Source organism: Larimichthys crocea, chromosome X, assembly GCF_000972845.2.
Source record: "Larimichthys crocea isolate SSNF chromosome X, L_crocea_2.0, whole genome shotgun sequence".
In the NCBI taxonomy this organism is placed as follows: Eukaryota; Metazoa; Chordata; class Actinopteri; family Sciaenidae; genus Larimichthys; species Larimichthys crocea.
The window spans coordinates 22,085,276-22,109,402 of NC_040020.1; the positions used below are offsets into that span (position 1 = coordinate 22,085,276).

Genomic DNA, 24,127 nt, shown 5'->3' on the forward strand with positions numbered 1-24,127 from the left:
ACTGTGTGCTTCATGATTACATTTTGTAAACATGTCATCATTTTACATATATAGTACCTGAAACATCTCTGAAGCAGAGAAACATCAGAGAATCTCATGATATAGTTTGTTTTGATTCAGTTGCCATTTTCCATGTGTTGCTCTTTCAGTAAGCTGTCATTCTGCCTGAAGGCATACTTACATTTCTGTGACACTTAGCAGTCATTCACACTGTAAATCAGACCACTGGACTAGTTAAACAACACTGCCATCCGCTGCCTGTGACGGGCACATACACTGCTGGTAGTCTCTGACATGAGAGGAATTATAATGAAAGCCGCCTATAGTATTTATTTAATTATTTTTATCCTTTATTTATGCACGGTTTGCCCTTTTCCTGCAACACATGAACAACTTGACACATTCAAGTTCAAGTGGAGCCAACTGAAGCTTACTGGAGCATTTACTGTAGCTACAAGTGTCTAACTCAAAGGCACCTAAGCAGTAATTGTTGAGGGAAAGTTTAAACAGCTTTGCAACTCTTGAATGGATAAATGTCCACCTGAAGTGGATAAAAAGCTAGCACAGTAATGACTACGGATTAAATGAGACATTTATGTGTGTCAACACTCGCCGACCTGAATAATGCTCTTTGTGTGCCAGAAACTACTTTCTCCTCTACCGCTGTGTCTCTGAGGTTCTTTATTCTTTATTTTCACAAGATTGATTGATTTGATACAGTAACTAGAAAGCCCATTAAGCTTTCCATATTAAAGGATTGATTCAACTCAAATCCAATGCTTTCCAGCAATGCAGTTAGATTCATTTTCTTTTCTGGTGCACAAAGAATTGAAAAATAACATTTGAAGTTTTCATTGTAATTTTTCCAAAGATATAGTCCTGTTGAGGTGTCTGAATCATTCACAGAAACTGGAACATTGTTTCTGAGACATAACACCACTGTGTTACTGACTTTAGTGGGTAGTACAGCTGACTTTGATCCTTCAAAAGCAAAGCGATGCTTAAAATATAAATTTAGTGTAGTTGCTCTGTCTGCATTATAATTAGGGTGTTTCATATTTCATTTAAAATATAATACATTTCACAAAGTGAGGAAAACCTGAGACATTTTGCTCTAAAATGCATTAAAAGATCATTAGGATATTTGAGATTTTGTATAGAATGTTTGATACAGAATTTGACAAATCATGCACGTCATAAACGTTTGTAAGAGGCTTATTGGACGCTGATAATGGAGTGAGCTTGATTACTTTTATATCTGGTTTGTGTGTGCATCTTGATATGTGTAACTCCAGCTTTATAGATGACTATTGGTTATTGCCATAATCATCGCACGAGTCAGCTTGCTCAAGAGGGCCTCAGGGAGAGATGAACATACACAGATACTATCTACAAGGGTGCATTGATTTAATTCAACAAGTGTCTGTGTTTCCTTTCCTTCCAAACTAAAATACCACAACACTCTCTCACCTGTTCACTGGCTCACACTGTAGACAGGACAGGTGCCATTTTGAATATATTGAGTAAAACAACATGTGTAGCAGAACACTGCTGGGAAAGCAGAAGCAGAATGAGGCTCTTCAAAGCATGTTTCTCTGCAGGCTGCACTTAATCCGGACTCTCTGGCTGTCAGGCTTAAGAGCCAAGTTTCAAAGAAGGACACCAAAGCACTTTGATTTGGAGATGAAACTGCCATTTATTAAGGCCAAGACTCTCAGTCGCTGCAGTCAAGTCTGTTTTATCTGCTGGAGTCGAACTGCCTCTGTGCCCCCCATTTCAAGGAGTGTTCAACACTACACATACTAATAGGAACACCCAGTGTGTACTGTGTTCATGTTAAAGGTACAATGTGCTTATGTCTGGGAATTGAATGATTCTTGAGAAAATGAGTGTAGAACGGATAATCATATCTTTTATAATATTTTTTTAATTGATGCTATATCAGGCTGATATTAACAAAATATTGCAGGAAATTGCATTCCAGTGATATCTTAGTATAGATGCATTCAAACTGCATTTTTGAATAATTTCATTTAAAAAAAAAAAGTATTCCTCCAAGTACTACAGGGAGGTCATGTACCACCAGTGGTAGTCGTACCACAGTTCATGTGCCTTATACAATAGTGTTATTAGCCATGTTCCCTTAAACATATTTTGATGCAGTTTGTGTCAAATTAGAAAAGTTTGATGGAAACTGAAGTTGAAGGAAACTTTCACACTTGTTTGAGGTGAGTTTTGCCTTTTGGAAACTTTTTTTTTCAAAGAAGTTGTGGTGTAGCAAACATTTTACTCAATGACTGATCAGTTGTTTCTGCTCCAACAGACTCCCCATGGCTCACTATAATCCATCCATGATAGCTCAGCAGAGATCTGATGTAACCTTCTTCACAAGCAGAAATGTCACATGTGTTTCTTTGCTTTGTATTTTACCATTTGAGGTTTGACTGGTGTTCTTTTAATCACGTCATCTTGTCCTGTTCTTTGTGTCAGCTACTGCTTATCTCATGATGCAACTCCTACTGATTACTGGATTACTCGAAATGTGTTTAAAGTTTGTGATACTCATCTCAACCATAGCCTCTTACGACACATTTAAAAATAATTTTTTAAATACACTGATTCCGACATGGAAGCAACAAATAATTACAATAATTCAGAATTGATTATTTCAATATCTTGAATAAGAATAAAGCTGCTGTTACTCTTATGATTACAGATGTCATTAAAAGACAACAACGTGTCCACTCTGTCTATGATTGTCAGCCACAAGCCCAAGTTTTTACTGAAGACATAAATGTTTGTAAATGTCTCACAAACATAAACTTTTATTTTTAAAAATACCTTAGCCCCCCTCTTAACCAGCTGGTCACTGCAGTTTTTAGAAAACTTTACTCAAACAGGAATAAATAGTGCATTTCTTGGGGACAATTTTTCAGAGCAGATTGATACACATGTGGTGCTTTAGTGAGCATTTTTGGTAGCAGGATGGTGTTTGTGGTGTGGTAAGTTGGTAAAGAAGACCTAGAGAGGCTGTAAACCAGTTTACAGAAGCAGCTTCATGAAAGAAGAGACAGTCACATCACACCAGTTTGTGTCATGAATCCTTTAATCGTATCCTGAAACAAAATATACTTAGTGCGCAGTGAAGAAATAGAGTAAATAAATATAGTTTCTCAAAGATACACACTTTGCTTGATGCTCAGGATTTTATTTTCAGGACCCACACTTGAGAGGAGCAGAATACAGCCAGGTCTGAATGCTGGACACACAGGGGTCGAAGGGTCTGACTGGATAAAAACGACAACGGGAAAAGAAAAAAACATTGCAGCTACAAGAAGAGAGAAAAAAAAACACGATCACATCTTCACAGAAAGTATATGGTCTGGTCCCGTAGAACATCACCTCGGCCTCTGGGATGGTCGTCAGTAAATTATATTTCGTTTTAAGATGTACGGCCTTCGGGACTTGGTGGTGTGAGCTGCTTGCCTCTTCAGGATGTAGGGTGATTTTCGTTTCAGTGGATTGTCACTGTTCTCCTCTAAATATTCTAGAGAGTCACTGAGTAGCTGTTAAGGGGCAGAGCGAGAGAGACAAGGCAGCAAATGAGAGTCACGTGACGACCAGAAAATGGCAGACAAACACATGTTTTGTTGCTAAGTGGCAGGGTAATGCTTGTGTAGCTGTGAACGAGTGCTTCAGCTCTGTGCTTCCATGCATGGCAAAACAGGTGCTAAACTACAGTCGCTGTGTCAATTTTTTTTTTTTTTAAAGGAGAGAAAGGTTGTTGTGAAGGAGCTGAGAGTGAAAGGAAATGATGAAGAGAGGAAGAGACAGGGAGGAGGGGGGGTTTAATGAGGTGTGTTTACTCTGAGAGAGAATGGAAGGGCTCTTGTGTCCACGTGTCTGAGATATAAGTGAGATTTAAGCCTGTATGCATGTGACTGTGTTTGTGTTGCATGTTGTTGATGTTTTTTTTGTTGTTTTTTTTGTCAAAGTACAATTTAATGGTACGGGTATTCTGTATTTAGCCACTTTATATTTTCTTTGTCCACTATATTTGAATCAGAAACTTATTTCAAGCTAAAATTGGAAGTTGCTTTGCAAACATTCAGTGTGAGATAAACCCATAAAACGTTGCTGCTGTTGCTTTGTTTAAACTGGATTTCTATATATGTTTGATATTTAATGCGTTTTAGATCATTGCCTCAACTTATGCAATCATCCATCTAATGGGAGTGTGGAAATCCCCAACAGTTTAAGCCTGTACTTTAACTTATGATAGTTCAATACATTTAACTTATTATAGTCAAGAACATTTTATTGTAATTTTTTTACTTTTGCTTAAACAATGCTTCTTTTTTATTTGAAAAATAATACACATGAATATGAATATACGTCAGACAAACTCAGCACATAGTGTAAACAATAAAACTGATTTTGAAGTTGAAGTTATTTGTATTTGTTTGAGAAACAACTGACATTCAACTTAAATCTTTAGAACAGCTGCATGAACACATCTTATAAGTGTGTGTATGTCTGTGTGTGTAGTTGTTGTGTGCAAACGTCTCACCCTCTCCTCCCGGCTCTGCAGCACTCTGCAGATGTGCTGCAGGTTGTACAGCTCCTCCAGCAGCTGGAGGCTCCCCTCCCTCAGCTCACCGTCCTCCTGCTCCTCGCCACTCCACCCCTCCTGCCTCAGGCTGCCCACCATCCTGCACAGGTTGGCCAGTGACACACGCCAGTAGGGGGCACTCTGCTTATTCTGTTTCATCTGCAAAAGGGGGGGAACAAGACGGGGGAGGGGGGGTGGAAGAGTGGGCGAAGGGCGGTTGAGTTTTGAAAAGGATTAGGTTTCAAATTGAATGCAGGGCGTGATCAAAAGTTAAATAAATCATAATAACTGAGATCCTCGTCGTGGAGAGATGACCTAACTGAAGTTTCGAGTAACGTTGTGAGTTAAGGTAAAAATTGAGCTGAGGCTAGAGAGAGTGACACTTAAAAAAGTAAATCTTATAGGCTATTTAATATTGCATTTTTCTATTCAACGTTTATGCACACAATTCAATATAGTTTGCATGGAAGAACACTTCATGTAATACAATCTAACCCAGGAGCCCTGCTGTTATTATGCTCATGTTTGATATTGTAAGTTCTTACCCCCACCCTCTGTATGTATAGATTTGGGGGATAATTCTTATTTCAAACAGATCATCAATTCTTTCATGGTGTATCCATGGATTGTGTGCTATACAACAAGAGGTAGAGAGCACGGCGCAGCGTTAGTTAGACCCGGTATTAAGGCCAGCACCTTGGTGTGTGAGTGTGAATGAGTAAATGAGCTGCAAAAACCCTGTTAAGTGCTTTGGATAAAGTCTGTGTGATATCCTTAAATTTTTTATTTTATTTAGATTCTCTGTTTTATATTGGGTCACAGTTTTTCACAGTACTTAATAAAGTACTTCTGATTCTGATTCAGATTCTGAGTTCTGAATCGCTTTTATATTTCAATGAGGTTGTACAAGGACAAAAAAATGAAGTTAATAGTCTCAGGTTTTCTGACTAGATTCAATAGATCATGCTTTGCATGTATTTCATTTGTTGCACTAGAGTGAAATTTACACACTGCTTTTACAGTTAAAGGTTTAGAAAATCCTCCTTAAGATGCTCTGAGGATGCTGCATCTCAGACATCCACTTTACACTGATGCAGACTGCCACATCTTGAGACAGCTATGTACTGTTTCTTAAGCATTCTGAGGCACCAGACACCTAAAGTCATATTTCAGTCACATCTAACCTGATCCGCCTGCAGCCTGTTTGTGTTATAATCTAGTTTGAGTGCTTTAAGATGGTGGAGATCCTCAGGGCCCCCTTGTGCGTGGGCCGGTGATCTTGCACACATTGCTGCAAAGACCGCTGGGTGTCACTGAGGATGATGGAAGGATTCAAAGGGCAAAGGGAAATTGTCTCTTCTAAGTTACTGTAAATGGCCACAAGCCCTCCAAGAGTCACTTTGCTCACTTCGTTTATGAGCAGCAGAGGAATACAGTCTCCTCTGATGTTGTAAAGATAGGAGCCATGTCGAGTATAGGTTCCTGTTGTTTGCCAGAGGGGAGACATGTGATAAAAGCTGTAGAGACATCAACAGAACAACACACCAGAGACTAAATATAAGCAGCTACTGACATTTAGAAATAATTAATGAATAGACGATTCCAGTGGTTTTCATTTAGTCTCAATTAAGTAAGTGAACGGCCAGGTTTGGTTTTAATTGTGCTGAAAGGTCACGGGGAGGCACCAATATTCTAACAATTCCCAGTCGACCCTTTACTTTTAACAAACCAGTGTCTCTGTGGCAACTGAATTATCTGTCAGTGACTGTCTGAGTAACTAAACTACCGACATTCAGCTATTACAGCTGAATTAAAATTCAGAGTTACTCAGTTTCTTTGACATGTTTTGGTGACATCTTTTCCTCAGCATCTTTGCAATGAGCAACATGCTGCATAACCTCAATCTACATTTCAACTAACAGATGAACCCTGGCTGTGGTATAATGTAATTATGCTCAATAGTGAAATAAGAGCCAGAGAGGAAATCTACCTCCTGTATCTAATCACATAAGAAGAGAGAGTTGACAAGTAATCAATTTAGTTTTTAAAAAAAGATCATACGTGTTGTTTAGATAAAGAGATCTTTGATCATACTGCACTTATTCAGGCTTTTGAGTGCTCTATCAGTCATCCGACAAGTTATTATTACAATCATCACCCCCGAGCAACCTCTGAGCATCAGCAGCAATGAATCACATGGCTGATTTGTCACCGTCACGTCTCCGCACGAGCGCCACGGTTATCCATCAGAGAGAGAAAGAGAGGTGGAAGACATGTCGTTATGATGCTGTCATGTCCATCTGAATCCTATTAGCCCAGGCCAATATGTCTCTCCATGCCTCAAGTTCCACTTTCACTAATTTCATCCCATAACCTGGCCTTGAGCTCACAGCCCCAGATAAATGTGTTAAAACATCATAAAGGTACAACTTCCCTCAGCCTCAGCTCTTATTTCCTTGTCATCTCGAAGGGAAATGCTGCATGGCTGCAGCAATTGAACCGAGTAGATTATATTTATTTGGCTCTGCCAATTCCAACTGTATTAAAAAAAATATATAAATAAAAAGAATTAAATTTCCAGCCATAACAAGGCCGGTCCAAATATAAGTTGACACACACATAAAAGCCATGAATTATTTCTCTTCCACTCAACATGAACACAAGCCAAAAGGTGAAGCTGTGACAGCAGCATGAAAGAACACCTGGACAGCCTGAGTGTTGAGTCAGATTGAGAGATGTGAAGGGTCACTAACTGACCGGGTGGGTTATAGGGTTTTTTTGGGTTCTTTTTGGACACCCACTCTCTGATGTCACAGGTGCAAAGGAGGGACCCCATACCTTAGAAGTGAAGAGACCGCTGAGTAGCTCCTCTTCTAGCGCTCGCTGATCCTGGTTGACGTCTGTCAGTTATTGGAGAAACAGAAATATAACCTTTAAACAAATCTAATAAAGACTTAAGTGAAACCTGAGTGATTGCTGCAGAAGAAATGACAATTTGATTTGGACAATGCTCTTTATCAATTTGTCTAATGCCTGACATTTAGACTAGTTTCATCTCTTTGTGAGATATTTCGAGCATTGACAGAACTCATCACACAATCTAATTTGTTGCACGTCTTTGAGCAACAGGTTGCCCAACTATTTACAGAACTCACAGTGTCCTGTGCATGAAATAAACATAAATGACCTAATAAAGCTTTGTTAATCCAAGTTTTGTTTTTTTAAAGGACATAAACTTCTTTTCTGCAAAATAAAAATGTTTAATCAATTGTACAGGCGTCAAGGACTGCTCAAAGTAACTTTGTAGTCTAACTGATTCCCCATGGATGGAGTTGAGCCTCTATTTCATCCAAAATAAATGAATAAAAATCTATTTTAAACATTTAAAAAATAATAAAAATAGTTCAGTCTGCTCTGGTTTATTTTGAGGCTCCTTTTTGTAAAAAAAAAATTAAACAGGTCATTATTATATTGTATTGTTGAAGCTAAAAGAGGAGCAAAGCTAAAGCAATAAATCGCAGTTTAGAAATAAGAAAAAAAATGTCTTAGTATGGAAAAATATATTTTACTATTAACCAAGGTTTCAGAGTCTTACAACATTTGAATAAACTGTGGGAACAGAAAAATGGAATAAGAATAAATCATTTTGGCAGCGAGGATATTTTAGTTTTTCATCTGGAAACACAAATTCAGCCAACCATAATGTTATGAAGACTATTAGAAGTACAAATTCCATAATTCAGAATGATCAGCAACAAGCTCACCAAAATGATGCACCTGTTGCTTACAGTGAGTTATGTAAGAGGACTTGTTCCAGACCCCACCACCCCCCATTTTCTTACTTTTCTGAACAATAAATCATAAATTATAACAAGATACATAAACACAAAAGCTGCTAAAAGAGCCCCAGTGCTTACCTGTGCAAAGTCCAACACATGTGAAACAGAGGAGAAGGATACACACCAGCTGTGCCTGCATCTTTATGAGAAAAACAACCAGAAAAAAGGATCCCAAACTGAAGATGCACCTGAGGAGGACTCTAGTCCATAAGGTTAAGGGTCAGACACAGAAATCTGTAGTGATGCTGCTGCTTCCTCTTCTTCTTCTCCTTCTGTCTCTTCTCCTTCTTCTTCTCTTCCAGCTCCAAACGATTTCCCTTCCTTGCAGTTTTCTGGTTGGTTGTGAAGTGCAGTGGGCTCCATTCCCTCACTTTATAAGAGCCAATGTGATGTCACAAGGATCAGTCTCTCACCCGTCTCTCCTCTCATCTCCACCCACACCTTCCCACCCACTAACACACCCCCCTTCGTCCATCTATCCATCCACCTATCTCTCTACGTTTTCTCTTCCCTGCCGTCACCGTGTCATTGCTTCACATCCGACGTCACTTTGGCATCATAAGACGTAAGCGTTTTGCGTCAAGGTTTGGAAGATTTTGTTATTTCCCCTGATGAATGCACACAGTCAGAGGTTCGTTTTGCACTTGTCTCCAAGGGAAGGGGATGAGGGGGTGAGTGATGGGTGAGGGTGGGAGGATGCATGACAAAGATTAAGTCTTTGTGTCATTATTTGGAGACGCTGTGCTTTCTTCTTTTTTTATATAAATATCTCTTCAAATCAACAGGTGATTGTCTGGACAAATCTTTTAAAGACATGACTCATAGTGATGATTGGACGGATGAAGGTTATTAGAGGAAGTAGACAGTTGTTATTATGAAGAAATGTATTTTTATTTTAAAAAGTCGAAAGAAGAATTCTATGTTAAACTTTATCACACCATCACAAACACTTTTGTGTCTGTTGTATAATCTTTATCAGCAGGTGGAGTTTGTCCAGTTTTCATAAAATTATAGAAGGTTACATTTCCTTTAAGGACACCTCTTTGTGTCATCATGTTGGTTTAAGATGAAGTTCAAAGTTCATTCTTGAGTTTGGAAACAGCAGTTTAAAAAAGCAAACGTTGTTGCTTCCTTTAAAAGGACCAGGGTGTTGGATTTAGGGGCATAGATGCTGATTGCAACACCTTCACCTCATCCTTTTTGCCTATGCTTACAACTGAGAATTATCCTCTCTGCTTCAAGCCATTAATTTAATAAAAAGTAAAGTGTGTTTGTAGTTCAAGTTTAGCTATAGTGTCATGGCTTTGTTATAACAAATATTCTAATAAACTATGTTACTTTACCACAGAGTCCCATAAGCATCAGTTTTGGATGATCTCCTCTGAAAGTTTTAGTTATTACTTTTGATTATCTTCCTCTGATATATTTCTAACATGCAGCCTGATGTGTGTTCACAGTTAAACATAAAACAAATGAAGGATGAATATTATGTCAACACACAGCTCATGCTCTGGTTTGGACTTGACTCTCATAAATGAATTAAAATATTATCAGCATTCCTGCTGGCAGTGAACTTTTCCTGAACATAATTTAGTCATTTCCTCATTTCACTGTTTCTATAAATGACTGCTTGTTTTCTTTGTAGACACAAACATAATTAATCAATTGGCCAGATGTAATTGCTCTAATTACAAACATTTCTAATTGTTGTTCATTACAAAACCTAAATGAATCTGTGCTGCTTTGAACTGTAATGACACAAAAACAGGGCTGGGTGTATAATGTTGCACTCTGTCACATAAAATCCAGTATTTAGGTATAGTAATGTCAGTACACAATGCCAGTTTCATGCCATAGTCACACTAATTGGTCCCCACAGAGTCATTTCAATACAGAGTAAATATCATTATTGGAACAGTTTCAGAAATGTTCTGTGTGTGTGTTCTGCAAAAGATATTTCATGCATAAAAAGATTCCGACTGGAGTTCAAGCAGGATGCATTCCTCTCATGTATGAATTTCATCTTCACCGAGGTACTGCAGTAGAAAAGAAGAAAGTGTTCTCCCTCCCTCTACGTACAGCGGCACACACTGAGTCAAGTTTCTAAATCATTGATTTTGTGCCATCTGGACTATTGTTCAATATTACAGTCATCTGCATCTAAAACAAACCCTGCAGAATTACTACTTACATTATTAAGTTGCTCAAAACAGTAGTAACACTAGACTTTGCTGCTCTGTTAGAACCAGCACTCCAGCCTCTCTTGGCTCACCAAGATTGTAAAGGATTTCCTCAATCATGGCCAGATTATTCAGATGTACTATCGACTCAAAGATGCCAATATTTTAATTCAACCCAGATTGGCTGTGAAGGATCATATTGGTACCCAGCTCAGTGAATTGAAAAAACTCATTTACAGAGCTACTAACAGACTAGAACAACCTCTTAACATCCACCTAATCACTTATAAATAATCCTTTAAAATAATCTGCAGAGGCTTTATTGTTATTTTTCTTAATATTCCTGTTTCCCTTTATATAAGTTGTATAGCTAACTGACTATCTTTCTTTTTTTTTAATAGTAATGTTCTGTATATTAATGTAATAAATGTATCTTTTATGTATTATATGTTTGGTGTAATTTCCTGTATATTCTGTAATATGTTTTTTAAATATTTGTGCAAATAGTAAAGGAGCATGTTTTTACTTTCAAATTTCTCATGTTTAATATGTGTATAATTATAGGATTTCTGCACTCATATTGTCATATGAACTTTCTACTTTCACTAGTCTAATAGTGACTTTACTTTACAGTATTTTCTTTTCATTTAATCAGTGTTTTAAGTTTTTAAGTGGACACAAACATTTAATTTTTGCGCTCGTGGTAGTTCCTCGGGTTGTTCCCGCAGGTGGAAGGGGGCAGAGTTTCACCAATAAATCCCAGCACAGTCTGAGGAACACCTCCCTTCTCTCCTCGGATGGGGCGGACAGAGTTACAGTCGGGACACCCCTCTCAACTTTTCGGAAACACTTCACAAAGTGTCCGACGTCCTGCCATGCTGGGACTGTAACGCATTTCGGATCGCTGGTCTTATTTCCTTGCGCTCCAGAGTCATGGCTCCGTTTGGAAAAAACTTCCTGAAAGCTCGGCTGAAAAACAGGTAACTTGATAAGAGTGAGGTTTCTTGACAGGAAAACCTGTTCAGTGTGTTTTTGTTACCCCCGATTTCAAGCACTCTGTGGTGAACTGGTGAGGAGGGAGAGTTACGCACAAGGCGACGCGCACTGGATTTATGAGTAATCTGCACAAGGGGCGAAATTATGAATGCATTTCTGTTTTTTGTTTTGACCACTAATATTAGGAAGGATACTGCAAACTACTGTCTAAAACAAGTAAAGTAAAACAACAGGTGATTCGGTGGTACATAAAATATATCTTAGAGTAAGACAAATATATTAATATATATCATTAAGAACAAGGGGGGCACAATATATAAAATTTCCATATAAGGTTATTTGTTTTTCAGGATTATTAGTAACGTCAGACACGCTTACATTATTGTTTTAAACAAACATGAAGCTGCATTTAGAAATCCTAAAGTTTTCTCGGTGTCATTATACTGGTAGTATGCTGGAATGTTATTGATAAAGAGGTATGTCTATCTATTTTAAGACAATTTTGCCACATAATTTTAATCTCACTAAATTGTATATTTTCAAATAAGTCTTCTTACCTTGAGGTGTAAGTTATTATTCGCCGTTATGGGAAAGACTGTACTGTACATTGACTTGTAACAGATTTTATCTTCTCCTGCTCTGTAATTACTGCAAAGATGTTATTTTTAATACGTTTCATCTGGGACACCAGAGTCCTCCTTACTTCAGGTTGAGAGAGATCCTGTCATCAACACTCGTATAATTTGCTCCAGCAATTTTCTTGAGTGGCTAGCTTTGGCCTTTTGATGTGCCCCGTGTTGCAGCTGAGATCCAGCCTCAAGCTTTGAAAAGGTGGGAAAATTAGATTTACTGAACCACAAGCTGTCCTCCGTTCCTGACGCACAAATTCTATTTGTATAGTTGACTGCAGACTTTTGTTGTGTACAGTTGGTAAACAAAGTTTCTCTTTTGGAGTATCTAGGTCATGATCCAATCCCTTGCAGGGTACAGACAGGATTCATGTTGCAAAGGATCGGGAAGGTTTTATTTGTGGGTAAAGACTCTTGCTTACCACCAAACTTGATGGAAAGGGTTTTGATTAAGTTCAGAAATAAAAGAGGCTTTTATACTAAATTACTGTAACAAAAAAAAAGTCTTTGACAGTGGCACCAGCAGCAAAATGAATGTACACACAGAGCTGAGATGAATTATCTTTGATACTTCAAACAGTCTGACTGAGGCTGTTTCCATTGGATGCCTTATTTTTTTCTTCATGTTGTGTAGTAATTACCATTGCGACACCTATAATTACCTGAAGTGTTTAGATCTGTAGATATGTCAAACGCTTGATTTCATAGACACGCTTTTACCAGAGCTGACATAGGGAGCTGGATGTTTGCTAAAGATTGACAGGATGAAGCTGCGGCCTGTTGAAACATCAAAACTTTCCAGATAAAACTTAATATATGAGGATAATTACAGCTGACAACATTTATTTTAAAGCTCTATACCATCAAAGTGCATCATTGGAAAGTCCTGTGTGTCAAACTGGTGAAACAGCACACGCAGGCCTCAAAAGGGTTTCAGATTTAATGGTTGCCAGCCAGTGACATATGTTACCAAAGCAATGTAGTGACCACTTCCACTTAATCTTGCACTTAGCCACAATTGCAGCATGACAGCATTGTGCACAGGGCCAATTAGCTCTCTGAAATTGCTTGGTTAACACAAATTAGCGGGCCGCAGCAAACAATGAAATCATTCAATTGTGTTGAAAGAGAATAAGTCATTTATTTTCACTGAGGAAAAGCTCATTTGGTGATTCACAGACCTGCTGGAGGGAGGAGAGAAAAAAAAGAAGGGTGGGTGGTTTCACAGAGGAAGGGAAGAGAGGGGAAAGGGTGTGTGTTGTGTCTTTGCTCACAGATGCCTATCAGAGTGGGAGTCATCCCAGAGATCAACACATCCATATAGAAAAGTGATGTTATTTCCTCACCAATCCCTCATCCTCGATCAGATAAGAGCGAGAGGAAGCGTCTCCTGTCCAGCATCCACTATCTCTCACACAGTCTCTGTGTAGCTTTTCTTCTGTTCTGAAACCAGGCAGAGCACATGCACTGTGTTTCACATCTCGTGTTTTTATGAGGAAGGTGAATTTCTGTTTCTATTATTAGTTTTAACTTGAGTCGATGGCATCCTGAGCCTGATGAAACCTTTTATGATCATGATGGGTAAAGTTGTATGGTGGTTAGTCTGGAAACAGAGCTGCTTTAATTAGATGAAAACAATGCATTAGCATTTGCCAGAAACCAAGTTCCATGGCCTTAACATTTACTATAGGGGAACAATGCAAAGGTCATGTGTCTGCAAAGGGATGTGCCATGCCCCCACAGCTTTAGAGGTATGCAAAACTCACAATGAGGTTTGTGAATCATCCATAATCTCTTTAAACCTATACATGCGTATGAATGCAGAATCCGTAGAAGAGGCCAAGGTTTTAGGCATTGTTCTTGTTTCCGTTTGTAGTCCGAGTAGTATTAACCAGCGGGCTTTGGTTGCATGCAGGTAAACAGTGTGTTGAGCAAAAGAGGTGGAACACACTGGCTAAAATGCAGTCTCAGGACCCAGCAGCTATTACATGATATTTTAAAGAAGATTAAAATTTTTATGAAATGTATCTGGATTTACCTGCAGATATCTGTTAATAGAGATAAGTAGACATGTGTCTTCCTCGTCATTGTCATGTATCAGGTTGCTATTCAGACTGCAGAGGAAGTCTTGACCTAGATATCAGTTTTCTGGATATCCGCTGGCTACTCTAGAAGGCCCGGAACTTTGGCTCTTGAGAGGCTAAATCATAGCCAAACATTGGCTGACGGGTTCCAAGTCAGGCTACCATTTTGGTCCGGACTAAAAGTGGATGGATTCCATATAACAACTTTGGCGATCCTCTGACTTTTCCTCTTGTAGCTCTACCGTGTGGTTGTAATTGTGGTTAAATGAAACAGATAGAGTAAATCCTTTTCTTTTCATTCAAAATATAAAACTTGCTGTGCGTGGCTACTTGGGACTTATAAAATCTTCTACAAACATACATATGTGAGATGTGTCCTTGCAGGGTGAACTGTAACAATTTTCCATATGGCTACAGTATCACATATTTTTGGTCTGTGTAGTGTAATTGTGTAAACATAATTTTTCCTAGCTTTGAGCAGCACAAACAAATTTTCAATAACTTTCATTGTTTTGGTGTGTGATGGAAATCTTGGCAATAAATCCCAGATAGTCTGCATACTTGTTGTATGTTTTATGTATTTAGTGAACCAACCCTCTAATAGGAATGATTTACAGCGTATACATATCAGGTTTTACTGCACTCTCAGCGCCACTTTTCAGTCATAGGAGCAAAGCTATAATTTCATCTCCACCCGACTAATCAGTATGTAATTTATATTTTCATTCTATAGCAGGAAAATCTGAACCTGTTGACAACAGTGGCTACGGGCCTATTGCTGATATTATATCACAGCTTTGTTTCAGTTGAAAATCTCTGTATCACCTTATCATATCACTATTGATCTGAGGAAACACGCCGAGACACTGTAGAGCTGTAATTGTAAAAGTTTGTTGTGACTTGTTCAAACCGCCAGCATGCAGTCCTCTGTGGTAACTTGTAGCTTGCAAATTTATGACACAGAAGGGAGTTGTTAATGTCTACATGACTGTCATTACGAGTATTAGAATGGAGGCGAGCCATGCCACCACAGTGAAGCTGTAACGTAATCAACCCACGCAGAAACCTGTGCTGAAATTTCATATAATTTGAATGTGGTTTCCTCCCACACTAATGTGACATCTCAGTGGGTATCTCAGCTTTTAAGTTCAAACTGCGGTCAAGCAGGTCTGCTCAGGTTTCTTGGGTTCACTCAAGCATGGGATGTTGAGGTCTAACCCGTCCTGTGTTATTCACTGCACAGCATCCTTCCTCACTGTGGCAAGAACTTTATTCATTTTTTTCTATTAACCATCACACTGCTTGATTCTACTGGCACGCTTCCTATTAGATTGTTTGAGTTTATCACATTTATCACCCAAAAGCTGTGAGCTATGAGGGTACCCTCATTTGTTGCGTCTGGAACCTCGGCTTAATCCCAAGCTATGAATATCAAATGGCACCCAAAGTGACAGCCCTTATGAACATATTAGCTGCGATGTAATCAGCTCAATGGTGCGCGCAGTCTGTGTGTTTGTCCTGGCAGAGTCGACAAGAGACTGTGAGGGATTTTGGTTCTCCCAGAAGTGAATTCAACCAGTTTCATCATCATGAGACTACACTGATACAGTTTTGTAGTCTTTTCCACGAGTTCTACATTTAATTTGTCTTCTTGGTAGACGTGACAATCATTGTTCCATTAAGAAGGTGCTAAGGTTTAGAGAAAAGTCTGCAGGTTGTGTTATCTTGATGGATGTCAGTCTCAGGCCATTGCAGTCTGTTATTGTTGCCACTGTGTCCTACATGTACAGCTAGGCCTAAATGTGGATTTTAGGAAAAGTTGGTGATCAGAGGGGACTACGCTGTACATCCACGTTTTTCTGCTCTTTGTCATAAAACGTCTTCCAAGGTATAGTAGCCAATTAAAAAAGTCAAAAAGTAAGAACGATGTAATGAAGCCTAGCATTCTTAGAATCATCTAAACTGGCATTAATGTAGTTACCATAGCTGCTATTTTAATTTCAAACTACCCAAATTAGCCTTAACTATATTGGTAAGCAAGTTAGCCTGCTGAGGATTTAATATCATTAAAGGGAAGGCCACAAATGTTTATTAATAGTAAAAAGTCACTAATTCAGTCATTTAAATTATCTGTTTCCAAAGCAGCTCAGCCTCTGAGAAACATTTACACATTCCAACATGGACACAAAGTTTATTTTTAACATTGTCAGACATTAAAAGTTTTATTCCAAGAGGTTGAAATATGGCTATCGCTGCCACAATCATAGATTTGTCAACACTTTCTTCGCATTAGAGTGGAGCTGAAAACAGACCACAGTGACCGCTATGGAATCCATTTTCCCCTTCCTCCCTCTGTCCATTGAACTGTGGTGGCAGGATGTTGTCGTAGCGTTGGTGATTGTGGCCTGGGACAAATACAGGTGTTTCCCTGCCTCGCTGTACCCTCTTCCTGCACAGCTGAGGGCTTGGGTCACTCTATCTGAAACACCCAATTGTCTGTAGAGCGTGTTTATTCACCTGTATGTTCAGATTTGACCATGAAGCTTGGTATTAGTGTTTGTAGGAAATATCTGTGCTGCACAATATTATTGAATGTTATTAAGATATTTGGTACAGCTATACTGTACTGATCACAATGTTCTTTCCCTCCTGAATAGATTCTTTTAAATGCATAAAAATGCATTACAGTTCCCTTACCACCAACAATGAAACATTATGATGAAGCATGCATTATTACAGATGCATCAATATGCACTTCACTTAATTAATTTTATTTAAAGAATATCAACAAATATTGAATATTATAAGTTGTACAGATGTTTTGTGTTGCACAGCTGTTGTATTTGATTGCATTGTACTGTACAGGTGTGGCCTTCACCATGTCCACCCACTGCTTTCTCTCCTGTACAGTAGTAGTGTTGCACAGGAGCATTTCCTGTAGGAGTAGGAGGAATTTGGAGGCTGAGGTCAAAGTCACCATGGTTGTTGTCTTCGATTGCCGAGGGCGTGCTGGAGATTTGTTTGGCCTGTGCACAGCTCAGGTATTTGTTTTGCCCCGCTCGTCTCCAAGGGTCTCCATAACCATTAACCAGCCTCTTGCATTGTTGCATACGTATCGCATTCCTGAGACCTTATTCACCACCATCAGTATACACAATGCACCAGTTGTGTGTTTTCACGCAGTGTGGGAACCAAAACACAGTGGTATCGGAGTGTAAAATCTACAGACTGTGAGATAATGCAGCATTTAAGTTCTCCTGTTTGAATAGTTCTTCATACATCTCACTTGTTTGCATTGACATACAGACGGGTAGTGTCTGTATCATCTTCAGAGGACGTGTTTTTTCTTTGTCTATCCTCCCTCGTGATGATAATGCAAGCTACAGTCAACCAAGGTTATCTCTACAGATAAAAACACCATGACGCAATGTTCAGACCTGAAACCATTACTACATACTGAGGTGATGAATAACACCTAGCCAGGTTGAACACCCATAGTATTTGATGTTAATCACAAAGCTTGTTGGTAAATACACTGTAGATAAGGTGGTTGGGCAGTCGTCCTTGAATGCAGGTTTCTCTCCCTCTTTTGAACTGAAATACAAACTGAAAAAGCTTAGAGAAAAAAAACACATTAGGTAATTATCATTTTGGCCTTGTGGTTTCTGTCCGAGTTAACAAGTCTTTTGCCAACTCCCTAGGTGATGCATTAGAGTTTGCCATAAAATGTTTCGTGGACTGCAGATGAACCTTGACATTAACCAGGATTACAAGCACATTGTTCTGATTTATTACTGTTAACAGTTTAATGAAGCATTGCCTGCTTGGTTGCAAAACCACAGACCAACATTCCTTCAACTCCAAAAACCAGTCTTCAGTGTGAGTGTTAGAGGAGGAGCTCCAGTTTTGGTCTCTTGGTGATATATGGATAATCTTTCTCTGTTTTCTTTCAGGCTGAAATGTAATTACAGAGTATTATGTGTCGCTTATTTTTTGCTTTCAGTGAAGGATTTAACTTTAAATATGAGTAATTTACTGAGACAGAAACTTGGCAGTCAGATGCAGAGTTAATCTAATGAATCAAATGAATTGTAGATAATTCCTAACATTTTATCTTTCATATAAATGATCAGACGATACATCATTCTTTATCTTGAAATCAAATTGAAATGTCTGGCAATGTTATCTACTTATTTGATTACTTGTTCATGTTGTGGATGTCTGCATTGCCGGTGCCTATCATTTAATGACTGGATATTAGGTCCTGGATATTACCGGTGGTCCATTAAGCACATAAAAAATGGATATCATTGGCCCATCAGAGGTCAATTTTTGAGCAAGTTTTACGGTCCAGACAAAAAGGTAATGAGGGCCTTGGGGTTAAATAGCTCAGAACTGAACCATTAAGTGATCATCTGTGATGACTAAGTCGATGACTAACACTCTAATAGAATCATGCCAGGGAGCACAAAATGACTGAACGTAGTTTTCTGCTCACTGACCTAATGGAAAACCATCAAAGTAGGATCTATTTAAGAAAATATAGTACTGAGAATAGTGGAAGGACGTCAACAGCATGAGTGGGAGAATGTGTGTTTGGTGCATTTCAAATTGCAGCTCTGTAACTGTTGATGTAAAGAAACTTGTAAAGGATTTGAATCTAACTTTTTGTAAACAAGAAAACATAAAAAATACTGACCCAATAAGGCAACAAACAGGCCTAGGTCACTGAGATTTTACTAATGCACAGTTGTGCTTGCAGCTAAATGCTAACATCAGCATGCTAATACCGTGAATGCAGAGGTCTACCATGTTCACCATAGTGAGGTTAGCTTAGTTTAGCTCATTGGTGTGCTAACATTTGCTAATCAGCACTAGGGATGGGAATTGATAAGATTTTTACGATTCCGATTAGGGATGCAAATTATCGATGAATTCATTAACCGTTAGTTGATTGACCTTATCGATCGATTAACGATTAACTGATAAGCAGCTTTTTTCCTGAGAACATACATTTCTCATGGTGTCTTTAACAGAAAGGAAAATATTGCTTATATACTGAATAAAAAATGCATGTTATATTCCTCAACTAATGTTTTATTGTACCAGTGGGGATACGGTACAGATATGGCATTTAACCAAAATAAATTCTGCACAGAAAATTGAAATACATAAAAAAAATAATTTTGCACTGGCTGATGTGAAACATTAAGCAACATAAAATATTTTTTAAAGCTATACAATATGGGCTTAGCCTACATAATATTAAGCCTACATATCATTATCTGGTAAAGTACTTAGATTAAAAACTTGAAACATTAGCAGCACCACTTATAATCTCCCTTGTTCTGAGAAAGGTCACAGTAAGATTACTAGCCCTGGAAACTTACAGTAACATGTAGGACTGAACACAGCTTCAATCATCCCTGAGGAAGGTGACAATAAAATTAGAGGGCCTCTATTAAACAATTTCCCGCAGAAATGTTGAGAGTGACGAGTGAGCTGAGCGTGTTTATTTACACACAGGAGCAGACAGCGAGGACGCGCTAGCAATTAGCATGTTAGCATTAGCATGTATTTAATTCTTAGTGGCTAATGCTAACTGCTAGCACGTCAGCACGGCTGCAGGTTTTGAAGGTGGTATCTTAGTGAACTCGTAGAGCTGCTGAACTTAAACGTAGCACCGCAGAGTTTACACTGAGCGTCTTTGTCATCATTACTTAGTTTGAAATGCTCCATACTCCACTCCGGGTCTGTCGCCGCGTTACGTTCAGGTACATTCGCTGTGGCCTAGATTAAGCAATGGTACCCTCAACTGGACGACACCATGAAATCTCACTGAAAAAAACTCCTGTGGAAAATGGCCCTAGATTCAGTTAACCCGATTAAATTAATTTAATCGATTACATTCTTTTTGACGATTAACCGATTAATCGATTAACTATTTACATCCCTAATTCCGATTCCACTATCCAGTCTGATTAACGATTCGATTTTTTTTTTATTCGCTTATCGATTCTCATTTGGGAAAAAAAGGAGAGCAAACAGTTTGATCAGCATCAACTTTGTTTAGTTAGAAGTATCACGACCTTATAAAACCAACAGCAAAGTCAAAAGAGACCCACAGCCTAGTAACGATGTGTAACTGTGGCAAATACACACGTTTAATGTTAACTGTTATAGCATGTTTTACAAAGAAGCACATCGCGCTAACATGGTAGGCAGTGTGTTATTTACCAGAGTTACCTTCCGTAGTAACTGCAGAGGTGGTCATAGCCTGGCTGCTGCCGCTGCTGCTAGGTTGAGATTAATCTCCAGTCCGAAGCGTGTCAAAAACACGACATTCATTTAAAAATATTGCATGTTGCATGTTGTGTGTGCGAATGCTTCTGCACGTTCGTGCAGAAACCGGTTCTCAACAAGAACCAGTTCCGCTTGTGCTTGGATAAAGTCAGGGCTTTGCCAAAGTCAGTACACTAATCCTCTGTGGACCATAAATGTCAGTTCAAATTTTCCCAGGAATTGCAACTTTCCTAAAAATGCCCAAAGAAATCATTTTTTAAAAAGCTATATAGAAATTTGTGATAATTTGTCTGCATTCAAGATTGATGATTTCTGTGTGTTGTTGATATCTGAGTATCCTTTCTTCTAACATTTAACAAGCAGTAAATACTGCTGTGCAGAAAAAATGTTAAAACCCATAGAACTTTTTGAAATTCTTGTTGAGATCTAAATGTTTCCAAAAATACAAAATATGGAAGCATGTGATGCATTTTGGTTATAGTGTGTAAAATGATGCAACAAACATCTGAATTATTTTAACATTTTAAGGAATGTTGAAAGCATTAAAACCAGTCTTGGGTTCTTTCAAACAGTTTGGCATAAAAAGTATTTAAAATGTACAACAAAAACCGACATGGTAAGAGGTTAAGCATTCCATATGTTTTAGTCCAAAGTCAAAATTATTGTATAAGCTTATTTTTTTCCCTTCTCTTTCCTAGGACAAAAGATGCAGAGCCTGTGGTTGGAAAAGAGATTCAGGTTACTGTCTGCAATGAAGAGAAAGTCGTCTGTGGAGTAACGAAGCACACAACATGTACAGATTTGATTCAGGCATTACTGGAAGATCATAAATCAGTCCCAGAGAAGAAGCAGGTCCTGCACGGGGAAGCCAAGGACTTCTGTCTTGTTGAGCGGTGGAAGGGTTTTGAGAGGGCCTTGCCTCCTCTCACCAGAATTCTCAGACTCTGGTATGCTTGGGGTGACCAGAGACCCTTCATCCAGTTTATTCTAGTCAAAACCAGTGATTTTGTGCCTCAGCCTGCCAAAAAGGCAGGGAGGGCCAAGGGGGCCAAGCCAAAGCGATGGGAGAACAGTCGTGCCCAATACAATCAGTCTCTGCCGGTTGAGAGGCAAAAGCGCATGGTGAAGAAAGCTTTCCGAAAGCTGGAAAAGCTGCACAAGGAAAGCAAGAGCTGCCCAGGTGCTGACGAGATAGACCGGATGGTGCAGCTTATTCTGAACCAGGATCACACCATCCGAGAGCAAATCCAACGCATGAGGGAGGTGGATTTGGAGATTGAGCGGTTTGATCTGAAAGAGCAGGAGGAACCTGAATCTGAGAGTCCACTGGCTCAGGCTTGTGGTCAGAGTTTGGAGGAGCACATCGATGAGCAGCTGCAGGAGTACCTTTACACCAGCGATGGAGTCAAACAGCTTGAGATGCAGGTTCAGAGACACCAGGAGCTCATCCTCCAGCTGTCCCGGGACATTGACACTGAGTTGAGGAGGGCCGACTTCTCTCTGAGCCAATATGAGATCAGTGAACAGGAAGGAGCTGCTGCTGCTTCCTGGATGCCCGTGGAGACAGACGAATCGTTTGACACAGCTGAACTCGAGAGGCTACAGGATGAACTGAAGCACAGCCTCTTCACCGGTGTGTCCCTTCACAACCAAGCTGCAGAAATAGACAAGCAGCTGAAGCACTGTGACGCTGCACTGGTCTCCAAGGATCAGGAGTACTGGCAGCTGGCTGCCCACCTGAGCACACTGCGAATTGGGGACGGAGGAGAAGAGGAGCAGGCCAGCCCAGTCCCTTTGAAAAGTGAGACTCAGTGCAGTGTCTCACAGACAGTGAAACTCAAACACAACCTGTCCCCTCTAGACGTTACAGACACAGACTCCGACACTGGGATTAGCTCCACACACAGTCAGGACTCACTGTCACCGTGTCTCGACTTCCCTCCCCCACTAGACACAGACGTTTGAACAACCCGGCTCACCCTGCAATTTAATGTTCTATATGCACTAGTCCCAGTTTGTGTCTGTCATGTGTGTTATTTGAGTCACAAAGCATCAGTTTTTTTTTCTGAAGGATCAATCCATGGCAATCTGCTCAGCATTATTTGGTTTCATCTTCTCAAAATTAAGGTTCTGCAATTGTCATATGACAGTATGAACATCGTTGTGTGTTAGACTGTTGGTCAGCAAAAAAAAAAAAAACAAGGAGGATGTGAGGATGTTACACTGTACTCATACTGTAATGTTTTTTTCCTATAAAACTTTAGAATGTCCAACACATTGATCAATAATGACTGTAATTGCAGCTTTTAAAGGTTTTTTTCTCAACAACAAAAAGAAATGGAAGCTTGATATCTGTCTCAAACTGTGTTAACTAAAATTATAACCTGATGTTTTTTGCTCACTGAACAAGATTATTTTAATCCACATGGACAGGAATCTTTGAGGGTTCTAAAAATACCTTAAAAAGTAGCTGCAAGTGTTTTTAAATAACATTTTGCATTTCTAAAGACAAACAGATGCTTAGGTCTGTGACATAAGGATTATATATGCTTGGCACAAAACTGGAGCCATGTATGCACCAACTGCAGTCCATCACTGTTTATGACGGCTGGGTTTCCTGTCTTGTAAGTGTACATTTCTGCCCACAAAGAAGCAAAGATTTATCTTAGCATAACCATGTCGACCCGGCTTAGTTACTTCAAGTTTTGAATGTACAGTCTTCCAGTTCCAATTTTAAAGTTCTCAAGCTATTTATGAAGCTGCACTTCTTTGTACACACATAAGTCTATTAACAATGTTTTATATTAAAACAAATAGCTCACTGTTTTGGATGTAGAATTTAAGATTTGTTATGAATTTAACACTCCTCTGGACTACACTGTAAATATACTGCTGTAACCACTGTAAATGATTGTTCTTCTGACTCAAGCACAATTTGTAAAGACAATTTGAGGAAAAAAAAGATTTATTTATCATATAATTGTTGTTGAGATGTTTCCCCTCTGGGGCCCATCTGCTGATCTGATCAAACACCTATTTATATTTGTGTAAACCATACTTAAAACAAAAGCTATGATAAAGTAAAATGTACATTTCAGCTTTCATAATAAACACTAATACTGTTAATGTCACAAAGAATTATGACTCTGCTGTTGAGTTTGTTGGTGCCAGGCACTGAGGATTTAATTATGTCTTCGAAGTGGTTAAATACAGCTTAGCAACAGAAGGTGTTAATGTTAAAACCACAAAGAAGAAACGACTTCTAGGTGGCAACAACACAGAATTGACTTTTATAGGTTCCTCAAACTTCTGAGTCACCAGAGAGAAATGACACAGAGAGTACAGAGCCCCCTTCCAGTCACTGCAGTATATAATCAGACAAGATGGTCGCCAGGCAAGCACAAACAACAGCGAGCACTCTCCTCTTGTCAAGGTACTGCTGACAGACTAACACTTTGTACTCTGGGCAGAGTGGGGGCAGGCT

At 39.1% G+C, this 24,127-nt stretch overlaps 2 protein-coding genes across 2 annotated transcripts; one reads left to right on the top strand and one right to left on the bottom strand.

The window, feature by feature from the left end:
* Nucleotides 1–3,142: 3,142 nt before the first annotated feature.
* On the bottom strand, nt 3,143–8,809 carry nts (neurotensin). The gene is made up of 4 exons (XM_010735470.3): nt 8,530–8,809; nt 7,451–7,512; nt 4,571–4,771; nt 3,143–3,566 (listed from the first exon to the last, which is right to left on the bottom strand). Exons 1-4 carry the CDS (start codon nt 8,588–8,590, stop codon nt 3,423–3,425), a joined length of 468 nt encoding a protein of 155 aa, XP_010733772.1. The 5' UTR covers nt 8,591–8,809; the 3' UTR covers nt 3,143–3,422.
* Nucleotides 8,810–11,408: 2,599 nt separating this feature from the next.
* rassf9 (Ras association domain family member 9) lies at nt 11,409–23,781 on the top strand. Its single transcript, XM_010735471.3, has 2 exons — nt 11,409–11,611; nt 21,342–23,781. The coding sequence occupies exons 1-2, from the start codon at nt 11,565–11,567 to the stop codon at nt 22,606–22,608; spliced, it is 1,314 nt and encodes a 437-aa protein (XP_010733773.1). The 5' UTR covers nt 11,409–11,564; the 3' UTR covers nt 22,609–23,781.
* Nucleotides 23,782–24,127: the final 346 nt, after the last annotated feature.

Coding starts and splice junctions, on each gene's coding strand:
- nts (XM_010735470.3), bottom strand. CDS start 8,590: ATGCAGGCACAGCTGGTGTGTATCCTTCTCCTCTGTTTCACATGTGTT. Junction 7,513..8,529: donor ATGTGTTGGACTTTGCACAG/GTAAGCACTGGG, acceptor AATAACTGACAG/ACGTCAACCAGGATCAGCGA. Junction 4,772..7,450: donor GCGGTCTCTTCACTTCTAAG/GTATGGGGTCCC, acceptor CCCCTTTTGCAG/ATGAAACAGAATAAGCAGAG.
- rassf9 (XM_010735471.3), top strand. CDS start 11,565: ATGGCTCCGTTTGGAAAAAACTTCCTGAAAGCTCGGCTGAAAAACAG. Junction 11,612..21,341: donor AAAGCTCGGCTGAAAAACAG/GTAACTTGATAA, acceptor TCTCTTTCCTAG/GACAAAAGATGCAGAGCCTG.